Source organism: Fringilla coelebs, assembly GCF_963513975.1.
Source record: "Fringilla coelebs genome assembly, chromosome: Z".
NCBI lineage: Eukaryota > Metazoa > Chordata > Aves > Passeriformes > Fringillidae > Fringilla > Fringilla coelebs.
In genome coordinates, this window is record NC_140031.1 from 2,774,578 (window position 1) to 2,785,962 (window position 11,385).

General features: G+C 53.7%; 1 protein-coding gene across 1 annotated transcript in view; it reads right to left on the reverse strand.

Annotated features, from left to right (window-relative positions):
* The window catches only part of ARK2C (arkadia (RNF111) C-terminal like ring finger ubiquitin ligase 2C), a 50,302-nt gene extending 48,591 nt beyond the window's left edge, over window positions 1-1,711 (reverse strand). The window contains exon 1 of the mRNA XM_084225212.1: window positions 1,620-1,711. Within this exon, the coding sequence (XP_084081338.1) occupies window positions 1,620-1,680 (61 nt within the window). The 5' untranslated portion in view covers window positions 1,681-1,711. The remainder of the gene's footprint in view (window positions 1-1,619) is intronic.
* Between the last annotated feature and the right edge of the window lie 9,674 nt (window positions 1,712-11,385).

Consider the following 11,385-nt stretch of genomic DNA (forward strand, 5'->3'; position numbering starts at 1 on the left):
TTAATACTGAGGGATTAGACTTGTACACTTTTTTTTTTTTTTTGGCTGTTCTGCGGTAAAACCAGAATTCTGCATCGGCACAACAGCAATATGGACTGTGCGCTGGCAAGTATGTACACACACGCTAATGCTGAGGGTAGATATGGGATAGGAAGTGGGGGGGGGGGAAAATGTATTTAAAAGCCCCCATATCTGTTCTACGAGGGAGAAAAAATCCACTCACTCAAACCTCACGATGAGGGGAAAGCAAGGAAAAAAATCTAAACAGCAGGATACGACAATAAATGGGAAAACAGCAATAGAAAAAGCACACTAGGTTAATATAGGAAAACTAGTTTCTTTATTGAGAGATCGTATATTAGTATTAGTGGAATCGTGTGTAACAATGTCATCATGCACACAATACAAAAAGGCAAGGCCCACCATGCTATGGAAGGGCAACAGAACAAAAGCAGCGTACACTGAGCAGATGTATAGGCTACAGCACATTACATTTCAGCAGGGTATGTCTCTACAGAGAGATTTACATCAGAAACTAGGTAATGTAAAAAAATACAGACCATGCTTTAGTTTTAGTACAAGAAAAAAGGTGGAGATACACAACCAAAGGATATTCGGTACAGAAAAAATTACCCACAAAATAAGAACAGGAAGTAATTTAGCACAGCAGAAAAAAATGTTATCCCTGTTTAATGGAAAACCATTTTGCCAGTCGTCTCTTTCGGCAGCCCGGTTTGTTTGGCTTTTGTTTTTTATTTTTGGGGGGGGGGGGATGGGGGGGCCGCTGGGCGGGTTGGGGGTGTGCCGGCGGGACGGGACACTTGTGGCTGCAGGGAGGGACGGGGCTGGGGGCGATGCCCGCGGGGACAGCGGTGTCACCGCGGGGACAGGGATGCTGCACCCCGGCCAGCGGCACCTCAGCGCTGCCCGGCCACACGCACACCCCGCTCCCCAACTCTCTGCCAGCCCGATTTTCGGAACCGCGGCCAATCGCTGCGCTCCCCCTCCCCAAATTTAATGGTTTTTGGAAGGTTTTCAAGCAGGGAGGTGGGACCAGATGACCCCACCGTGGTGCCCTCCAACCTCAGCCGCCCCGGGATTGTGGGCTTGGCCGCAACTGGGGGGCGTTTGCCCCCGCCGCACCCCAAAGAGACTCTGCGACGACGACCCCAGCAAAACGAATCCACTTAACAGGAATTTACAGTGCAAATGTAACTCAGCTACTACACAGGATGGAGGTACAAAAATGGCTGTTATCGGCTACAGCTACGCTGGGATGGCCTGGTGGCTACGGTGAGGGGTGGGGGTGGGGGAGAGGGTAAATTAAAAAATAAAATAAAATCCGTAAAAGAAGAACGGGAAGGGAGGGGGGGAGGGGGGGGATCAGATCTACCGCAGCGGAGACGGGAGGTGCGAGCGGGAGGGGGGTCCCAAAGCGTGGCGTGTGTGGGGCGGCTGGCGCCCCAGAGAGGGGGATGCCGCCGGACTGGGTGAAGTGCGCTGAGGGGAACGCTGAGGGGCAGCCCCCCCTTCCTGCCGCCGGGGACCCGGGACGCGCCGCCCCCCCTCGCCGCCGCTAGCGGCCCCGGGACGCGAACCCGCGTTGCCGGGAGCGGTACCTCTGTTGCGCACGGAGCCGAAGACGGGCAGCACCAGGTATCCGACGTGCACCAGGACCATGCTGCGGCCTTTGTGCCCCCCGGACGCGCCGGCGACTGGCGGCGGCCGCGCTCGGCCGGCACACAAAGGGGCGCGCGGCCAATGGCAGCGCGAGGGCCGCCGCCGGGACACGCCCCCCCGCCCGCCGCCGGCCAATGGGTGCCGAGGGCGGGGCGGCCCGCGCGCGAGGGAGGCGCGCACGCGCGCGCGGCGGCGGGGTCGCGTGCGCGCGCACCCGTCCGCCGGTCCGGCCGTGCTTCCATCCGTCCGTCCGTCTGTCCGTCTAGCCAGCCATCCTTCCTTCTGTCTGTCTGTTCTTCCGCCTGTCCGTCCATCCATCCATCCATCCTTCCCGCTGTCATTCTGTCCGTCGGTCCAGCCATCCTTTCCTCCGTCTATCTGTCTGTCCATTTGTCCATCCAGTGGTCCTTTCATCTGTCTGTCCTTCTGTCTGTCTGCCCATCCAGCCATTCTTCCGTCTAACTGTCTGCCCATTCGTCCATCCAGCCCTCTTTTCATCTGTCCGTCTGTCCTTCCGTCTGTCCATCCAGCCATCCTTCCATCCATCTGCCCATCCAGCCATCCTTCCATCCATCTGCCCATCCATCCATCCTTCCATCCGTCTGTGTCCTTCCATCTGTCTGTCCAGACATCCTTCTGTCCATCCATCCATCCTTCCCGCTGTCATTCTGTCCGTCGGTCCAGCCGTCCTTTCCTCCGTCTATCTGTCTGTCCATTTGTCCATCCAGTGGTCCTTTCATCTGTCTGTCCTTCTGTCTGTCTGCCCATCCAGCCATTCTTCCGTCTAACTGTCTGCCCGTTCGTCCATCCAGCCCTCTTTTCATCTGTCCGTCTGTCCTTCCGTCTGTCCATCCAGCCATCCTTCCATCCATCTGCCCATCCATCCATCCTTCCATCCGTCTGTGTCCTTCCATCTGTCTGTCCAGACATCCTTCTGTCCGTCCATCCATCCTTCCATCTGTCTGTCTGTCCATCCAGCCATCCTTGCATCCATCCCTCCAGCTGTCTGTCATACATCCATCATCCATCCACCCATCCATCCACCCATCCATCCATCCACCCATCCATCCACCCATCCATCCATCATCCATCCATCCATCCATCCATCCATCCATCCATCCATCCATCCATCACCCATCCATCATCCATCCATCCATCCATCATCCATCCATCCATCCATCCATCCATCCATCCATCCATCCATCCATCCATCATCCATCCATCCATCATCCATCCATCCATCCATCCATCTATCCATCCATCCATCCATCCATCATCCATCCATCCATCATCCATCCATCCATCCATCCATCCATCCATCCATCATCCATCCATCCATCCATCATCCATCCATCCATCCATCCATCCATCCATCCATCCATCCATCCTCCATCCATCCATCCATCCAATATCCATCCATCCCTCCATGCTCCCCCACAATCCCACCCCTGTCAGCCTCACACAGGTGCACTCACACACCGGCAGGGCAGCATCCCTGTGGTCCTGCAGCAGCACAGCTGCGCACAGACACCTGCACACGCACAGACACACACACAGACACCCTCGGAGCCCACACAGACACCCTCCCGCGGGGACACGGACACCACCACACCCTCGCAGGGTGGCACGGTCCCCACCGCCCCCTCCCGCGCTCCTGCCGTGCCCCGCTCACAGCCCCGTGCTCTCCCGCCCCACACACGCGTGGGTCCCAGCCTGGAGCGCTCCCAGCGCACCTCCCTCGGGAAACACCCGCCAGGCCATGCCACAAGTAGGGCTACCGAGGGCTTGTCTCTGTCCCCATCCCAGTGCCATCCCCACGCACATCCCTGTCCCCGTCCCTCCTCCCCGCGGGTGACACAGTGGCCTATTGTGTTGACGCCCCAGTTACTGACAGAATTTATCCGTTGGGGCATCCCTGACCTAAAATGGCTCTGGCCAAGCCCGGAGGGGCGTGGAGAGCGCCTGGAAAGCCCTGGGAGCTCGGAGCCACCCACCTGCTGCTGCAAGCATCGCCCTCAGCCTGAGGAAGGGCTATTCACCCCCGCTAAAACAGCCCCAAACAGACGCTCATCTCCATTTAAAACTGTTTTAATGGAGTCAGAGCCCCCCTTGCGCAGGAGGGATTTCTGTCAAAGCGCAGCATCCAGGGAATCATTTCACCCCGCTGCAAAGCGACTTTTCCATGGCTTTCCCACCCTGCCCAGGCTGTTTTTTTTATTTTTTCTTCGCCCCCGTCCCCCCTCCCGCTGCGGCGGCCGTCCTGCCGTGGGGAGCCCCCTTAATCCCCGCTTAGCCTTATCCATGCCGTGCATCTGGCAGGTTTAAGCGCCCGGCAGCCTCCGGACGCGGATGTGCGATGGATTTGTCCGCCCGGATTATGGCATCGGGTCTGTCGCTGGGTTCAGGTTGTGGGTTCGCTGTTTGGTGCGGGGGGAGGAGGGGAGGGTTGGTTTGGGTTTTTGTTTGTTTGTTTGTTTGTTTGTTTCCTCCCGATCTGAATAAAAACGTGAGCTTGGTAGCCTGAATCTGTGTAAACCCTTCCTTGCCCGTCCCACAGCCCCAGGGCAGATGCCTGGGAAGGATTAACTTGATCCGCCGGGAGAGCTGCCAGCTCTCCCTCGAGCCTTCTCCAGAGCTGCAGCCTCCGGCCCAGAGGGCCCTTTTGGGCACGTTCACACAGCTGCTGCTCTGAGCTCCCCAAAAACGGGAGCAGGACAAGTTCCAGGTGCCCAGCGCCTCCCGGTGCCCATCCCATTGCATCCCAGCTCGGATTTGCCCTCCTGCCTCACCCCCTCGGTGCCCTCCGGAGGGTGCTCTGGCTCATGGGCGGCTCTTGGCAGGGAAAGGCTGCGCTTTGTCCCCCTCTGTCACCGTGCTGCTGTGAGCATTGCCCACCCCCGGGCTCAGCCAGCCCCGGCAGGCAGCCCAGCATGTCCCAACAGCATTAATATTTCCAAGAAAAGAGAAAAATTTGCTGTTTCATTTTTTTCTCCTAGAATCCCAGAATGGTTTGGGCTTGAAGGGACATCAAAGCTTATCTAAAACCATGGGCAGGGACACCTTCCACTCCCCCAGGTTCCTCCAAGCCCCGTCCAACCTGGTCTTTGACACCCCCAGGAGCAGCCACAGCTTCTCTGGGCGCCCTGTGCCAGGGCCTCCCCACCCTCACCATAAAAATCTCCTTCCTTGCATCCAATCTAATCTAATTTTCCATGTTTATGCCCTAATGAAACGCTTCCCGAGCCCCGTTTGTGTGGCAGCATGGAAAAACACCCACTTCCCCCCGTCTCTGCCCGCAGCAATGGGTCACCCCCGGCCCGGAGGGGTGATGCCGAGCTGGCTGTGTCACACACCCCCGACAAAGGGACACCTCTTTAAGCGCTAAAAAACCCGCAAGGCGCCCCGCAGCCCAACCCACGCGTGGATCCGACGGGGAAGGATGCCCGCCGCGCCTCCCTGGCCCATCCCGACCCTGCCGGCTGCAGGACGGGTCCCAGCAGCTTATAAAACACGCTGGCATCCCCTCCGCGCTCCCCTGAGGCGGCTGCTGGCCCCGGGCCGGGGCTGCAGCCCTTCCAGCCGCCCTTCCAGCTGCCTCGGGCAGCTGCTCCGGTGGCCCCCGGCCCCGCCACAGTTGTCCCGGGCATTTCACGGGGCTCAGCCCTCGCTGCTGTCGCTTTGCATCCGCGCACACATTCCCGCCCCTTCCCGGGACACCCGATCCTCCGCAGATGCCGCAGGCACAGGTTGATGCTAAAATTAGCCGCCGGCTCCCTCCTGCCCATCCCCAGAGCAGATTTTGGGGTCCAGCACCCCCCGTTTGGGGCATCCTCCCGCCTTTGCCGTGAAATCCCGCTCCTCCTGGACGCTCCCTTGCCTCCAGGTGTCCGTGTGACACGGGTGTCCCCGCGGGTGGCTGTTTTGGGGATGCTGCAGGCGCAGGGGGATGTCTCGCCTCTCAGTACCATGGGGAAGGATTCTCCCCTTATCCAGGAGGATATCCAGGAATTAAAAGGTGATACAAGGCAGCTGGGACACACGTGACACATCAGCACCATCCTGGGGTGGGTCCGAGGGTGACCCTAATTCCCAGAGCTGCAAGGTCTGCCCCCCACCCTCTGCCCACCCTAAAGCCCTCGGTAATTTCAGCCTGATATGGGACTTTTCACCCCCCCTGACAAACCAAGCTGGGAGAAACCCTTTGGGAAGTCAGGATGGTCTCAGCTGGCTCAAAAAACGAGGCATCGGTTTTCTTCAGATTTAGGAGATTTTTTTGGCTGGCCTCAGGCAGGACAGTGGAACAGCCCCCAGGGAAGGGCTTTATCCAGCAGTTTTGAAGCCGTGGTTTGCTCCAGAGGGACATCTCACACCTCCCTGAGGCCTTTTTGTGGAATCCCAGAATGGTCTGGGCTGGGACTCCAAGGGTCTCGAGTCTCAGGTGGGGGAGGCACAAAGCTTGTTGGGCTCGGGGGAACAACAAGACTGGAGAACCTCCAGGGAAAAGTGGGGGTGAAAACCACTCAAGGCAACATGGGTGGAGAAAGGGCAAAAAAGGAGGGGAAATCTCTACAGCAAATACCATTGTTCCATGCCTGGGAGCAGCAGCAACCCAAACCCAAGCGGGGACTCAGAAACTGGAAGGGTTTTATTTGAGGTTTTTTTACACTGACATTTTATCTTGGGTTATTTTGCTGCTTTATTTTCTGCCTCCCTGGAATTTTTTCTCTTCTGCTTCTTACCTTGTTTCTTTAGCTAAAAAAAAAAAAAAAAAAAAAAAAGAGAGAGAGAGAGAGAGAGAGAGAGGCAATCTAGAGGAAATCATTATGCATTTGATTAAAGTGTAATATCACAGCATTTCAATTTTCCAGTTTTATAAAGTAAGAGATAAAATAAGAAGATGGGTGAAAACCTCAGCTCCAAAGAGCAGCCATTTGGGAGGACAGAAAGAGAGAGAAAGAAAACACTTTGCAATTATTTTGCTGTAGCCCATTTCAGATATGTGGCCCAGGATGTGCTTTTCCCCTTTTCCCTGAAAAGAGGATTTTTGGGAGCTCACAGCACTCAAAGGGACCCAGCACACATCCAGAGCCCTCCCCAGCTCATTTCAGGAGGGAGCACAATTTATGGTGGCAAAGGAGACAAATGTCATTAGTCCAGGGCAGGGAACGGAGCTGGGGAGGGGCTGGAGCCCCAGGAGAGGCTGAGGGAGCTGGGAAGGGGCTGAGCCTGGAGCAAAGGAGGCTCAGGGGGGCCCTTGTGGCTCTGCACAGCTCCTGACAGGAGGGGACAGCCGGGGGGTCGGGCTGTGCTCCAGGGAACAGGGACAGGAGGAGAGGGAACGGCCTCAGGCTGGACATGGGGAGGGTCAGGTTGAATATTAGGGAATTTTTTTCATGGAAAGGGTCATTAATCTTAGGAACAGGCTGCCCAGAGGGCAGTGTTGGAGCCCCAACCCTGGAGGGATTTAGAAGCCATGTGGATGTGGCACTTGGGGACATGGGTCAGTGGTGGCCTTGGCAGTGCTGGGGAATGGTTGGACTCGATGGTCCTAAAGGGTTTTTCTAACTAAAGCAATTCAATGAGTCTATGATGCCCCATTTGTATCTTAACATTTTGCCAAAAATGAATTATTTTTCTTTGAGGAATTTCATTCTCTATTTGTATGGGTGTGGCAGATGACAAGACAGCTGGGGAAATTTCTGACTGGTGGTGGCTGTTGCAGAATGGGAGCTGGTGGAGATTCACTACATTGAGTCCAAAGTGGGACATTAGGGCCGACTGAATTCTTCCTTTCAATCAGAGTTTTAAGCTCACAATACTCATTCCTCCCTGTGTGCCTCCATAAGTTGGGGACAGGGTGTGCTTTAGGATGTGTCACACCACCCTGTTTCAAGCAGAATGACCTCAAATTCATCCTTTCTCTTCCATCTTGCCCTCATTTTTGGGGAGCAGAGGTTTTGGTGTGTTTCCTTGGTAGCTCCCCAATGTTGTCCCCATCCCAGTATCCCACCAGCTCCCTGCAGCAGCAGCTTTGGGACACAACCATGATCACTGCAGGAGCTGTGAAGAAAGGAAAGCCCTCTCCTGGAAACATGCTTTGCTGCAAAATCCCACAAATTCTGCTGCTAATCAAAGACATTGAACTATTTTATTTATGAGATCAGGTCCTTGGTTTGCAATAACCAAAAATAAGGCAAGTTCAGCAACCCCTATCCACATTCCCAGATCCTGGGCTTAAAATCTGGAGAAACAACTTATTAGTGGTTAATTACTTCAAAATCACAGCTGGATAATTTAATTTCAGTATTCTATCCAGACTATTTGATTTCTTTTTCTCTTCCCAGGGCCCTTTTCCCTGCCTTGGGATGGATGCTGCCGGCATGGACAGAGTCTGACCAAGGTGACTGGGTCCAGCAGTGTTAGAAAATTAAAAAAAAAAAAAATTGGTTTATTTCACATCCAGGAGCCCTTTCGCCTGTTTTCGAGGGCACTTTCCCCGTTCTGGGGGCTGCAGAGGAGGGTGAGACAGCAGCCAGATCCCGTATCCTCTGGCTCTGGTGCCATCTAGTGCCTTCCCAGGGGCTGCTTCCAGCCAGGGCTTCCTGAGAGAAAATATCGGGGGCCAAACTGCAGTAAAAATCATTGTTATTGCCTCCCTGGCAAAAAGGGTGCTGCTGAGAGCCCTCCCCTCCACCCACCCACCTCCCCAGCCTTTCTGTGGGGTTGGGAGCAGCCTGAGCTGAGCCTGGAGCCCCAGGAATTAAAGGGGTTTCTCCCTGGGGCACGGGGAAGAAGATGCAGGTGTAAAGCTAATTTTGGGGCATTTTGGATCATTTTAAGGGCATTTTGGATCATTTTAAGGGCATTTTAGAGTTTTTGGACAAGCTGGGAAGTCTTTTCCAGGACAAGACCTTACACTGGCCACCGAAGGATGAGGGAGTGCTGCATCACCCCTCCAAAAACTTGACTTAGTATGCAATCCTGCTGCTTACTGGGAAAATAAAGCATTAAACAAGGCTTTTTTGAGTGTCAGGGAGCTCAGCCTCTCATAGAAACCTCCCTCCCTGCATTGTGCCATGACCAGGTGGGACTGCTTTAATTATTGCCCTAATTCCTCCTTTTGACAAGCAGATGGAGGAAAGAGAGATTGTCCAAGGAGTCAAGGACTCATCAGCTGCAAGTGGGATGGGTTTTTTAATGGCCTGAGACTTTGTTCACACAGCATCCCAACCACAGAAAATGCTTGGGAACTGTGGAGGTCTCCTAGGCGGGCACCAGGGGCTCATTCTCCTTTTGCTATGGGGGGGTTGAACTAAACAACATTTTCAATATGCCAGGCCTCTTCTGCGACATGTTGTGAGGTTGTTTTTGAAATGATCCCCCTTTTTATGAGGATTTGCTCACTGTGGTTTTGTATTCTGGTCTTGGTATGTTACCTAGAGAAGAGAAGGCTCCAGGGACACCTCAGAGCCCCTGGCAGGGCCTCAAGGGGCTCCAGGAGAGCTGCACAGGGACTGGGCACAAGGCAGGGAGGGACAGCAGCCAGGGAATGGCTTTAAATGGACAGAAGTCAGGGTTGGATGGGATACTGGGGAGGAATTATTCTGTCTGAGGGTGGGCAGGCCCTGGCCCAGGGTGCCCAGAGCAGCTGTGGCTGTCCCTGGATCCCTGGCAGTGTCCAAGGCCAGGCTGGATGGGGCTTGGAGCAGCCTGGGACAGTGGAAGATGTCCCTGCCCATGGCAGGGGGTGGAATTAGATGGTCTTTAAGTTCCCTTCTAACCCAAGTCGTTCTGTCATTCTGTGATTGGCCTGACACGGGGTTCACTGGCATTCAGCAATTCCAAGTTTGAAGCAGACACACAAGGATCTGGGAGAAACAAAGCAGGAAAGGTTTGGGTGTCCCTGATCACGAGCCAGCCGGGGACAAAGCAAAAGCACTGCTTAGCTGCAGATGGCATTTCATCAGAGGCACCAGTCAGGCTCCAGGAACTGTGTTCAATTCACAGCACCTACAGCAATGGAAAATGAATTTGACAGAGTACTCTTGTTTGTTTTCCCAGCTCTGATGTCGTTGCCCTGGATTCACCCGAAGCTGGTGATGCAGCGAGTAAGTGTAGAAAATTATCTGAAATTAAACTTCCAGACAGCTTTCCCCCTGCCCACTCCAGCTTTGCCCCGAGACTGTCTGAAAGATGTTTCCTTCCCAGTGGCTGGCACTCAATTCTAATTTTAAACTAAATTGCAAATCCAGATGACTAACCAGATCCATGAGAAAACTTCCAAGGGGCATTTGTGAATCAGCAGTCGTCAGGACTCTCAGGTTGGAATTTGCTTTTCAAAAACTCAAGGTATAGACTGGGGGGATCCATGGGTTGGATCTTTGTCTGCCCTTTAGCATCAGTAACAAGAGGATTTCACCTTATTTGCACCAAAGTTGTCAGTAAATGCAGGGTTTGTCCATCCCAAGTTTGCATTTTGCAGGCATTCTGCTCCTTCCCTGTGCAGACAGAAGGGAAACCGCATCCCTGGGGTGCTCTGGAGAGAAAGCCACAGCAGCTGACATTCAGAGATGACAGCCCCAAAAAGGAGAGGCAAAACTGGGAGTGTTTCAGCCAAGGGAGGTGATGCCTTCAGCAAAGAGCACCATTTACAGATTCTCCAGGGAACTGGGGAACAAAGCCACTTAGCACAACCCCTTCAGTCCTCATTTCAAGGCGCACAAACTAAACTTTCAGCCACAGAATTAATCTGCATTGCAACTAATTCAGTGGGGAAAACACAATACAAAATCTAACCTGGTTCTGGGTAGTTTTCATCAGTTTTGCGTTGCCCCAGAAATGGCAATTCCCACAAAGTCAAGTGGCTCCTGCATAAGGAAGTGCCAAGGGCCACAGGAGGAATTTGAAGCTTTCCATTTAGTGTAGCCTGAAGCCTACAGAATCTGCGTGTCTCTTGGTGATAAAGAAAAGATTCAGCAGATATTTTATCTGTCCTCTTCCCACATCTGCACCAAACTCCAGGGTTCTGCTCTCCCTCAGCTGCTGATAAACACAAAATAAAATCTGAGACTGGTGCCCACCTCTCCAACAACCACCAGGCCCAGATTTTGTATTTTTAGGCTCCACAAATGCCAAGAACTCAGTAAGGCTGAAAACCACTTTACCTTCATTATCCATATTGGTACTTAAAATACATGGATAAATGATCTTCCTGACTTGTGATAAATGTGATAAATACATATAAAACACAGCAGAGGTACTGAATCATAATCATTATTATTTTTATTCCTATTCCCATTTCCATTTTGCCTGTGAGGGGGCAGGCAGCAGGACCTCATGCTCAGCACAGTGCAGTTGTACTTAACCATCCTCTTCTTTACTTGTGGCTCCAAATTCTCCCATACAATTTTGTGGTTCTCTGAAGACAGCTGACCTTGGCACCACCCCCCTGTCCAGAGAGGACCTGCCCTGTATCATCAGCCTCTGAGTCAGGCAGTCTCACTGAACAGCAGAAGGTGTCTGGGGGGACGGGACAGGGGGATGCAGTCACAGAAATAATGGTGGGAAGGTCGCTCAGACACCTGAAGGATTGAGGTGTGTGGGGAGGCAGAGGCTGTGCTGAAATTGTATCCCTGGAGGGGATTCTGCAGGGCACAATGAGCCCCAAAACGGGGAGGGCAGGGAGCTGCTGGAGCCAGTGCAGAG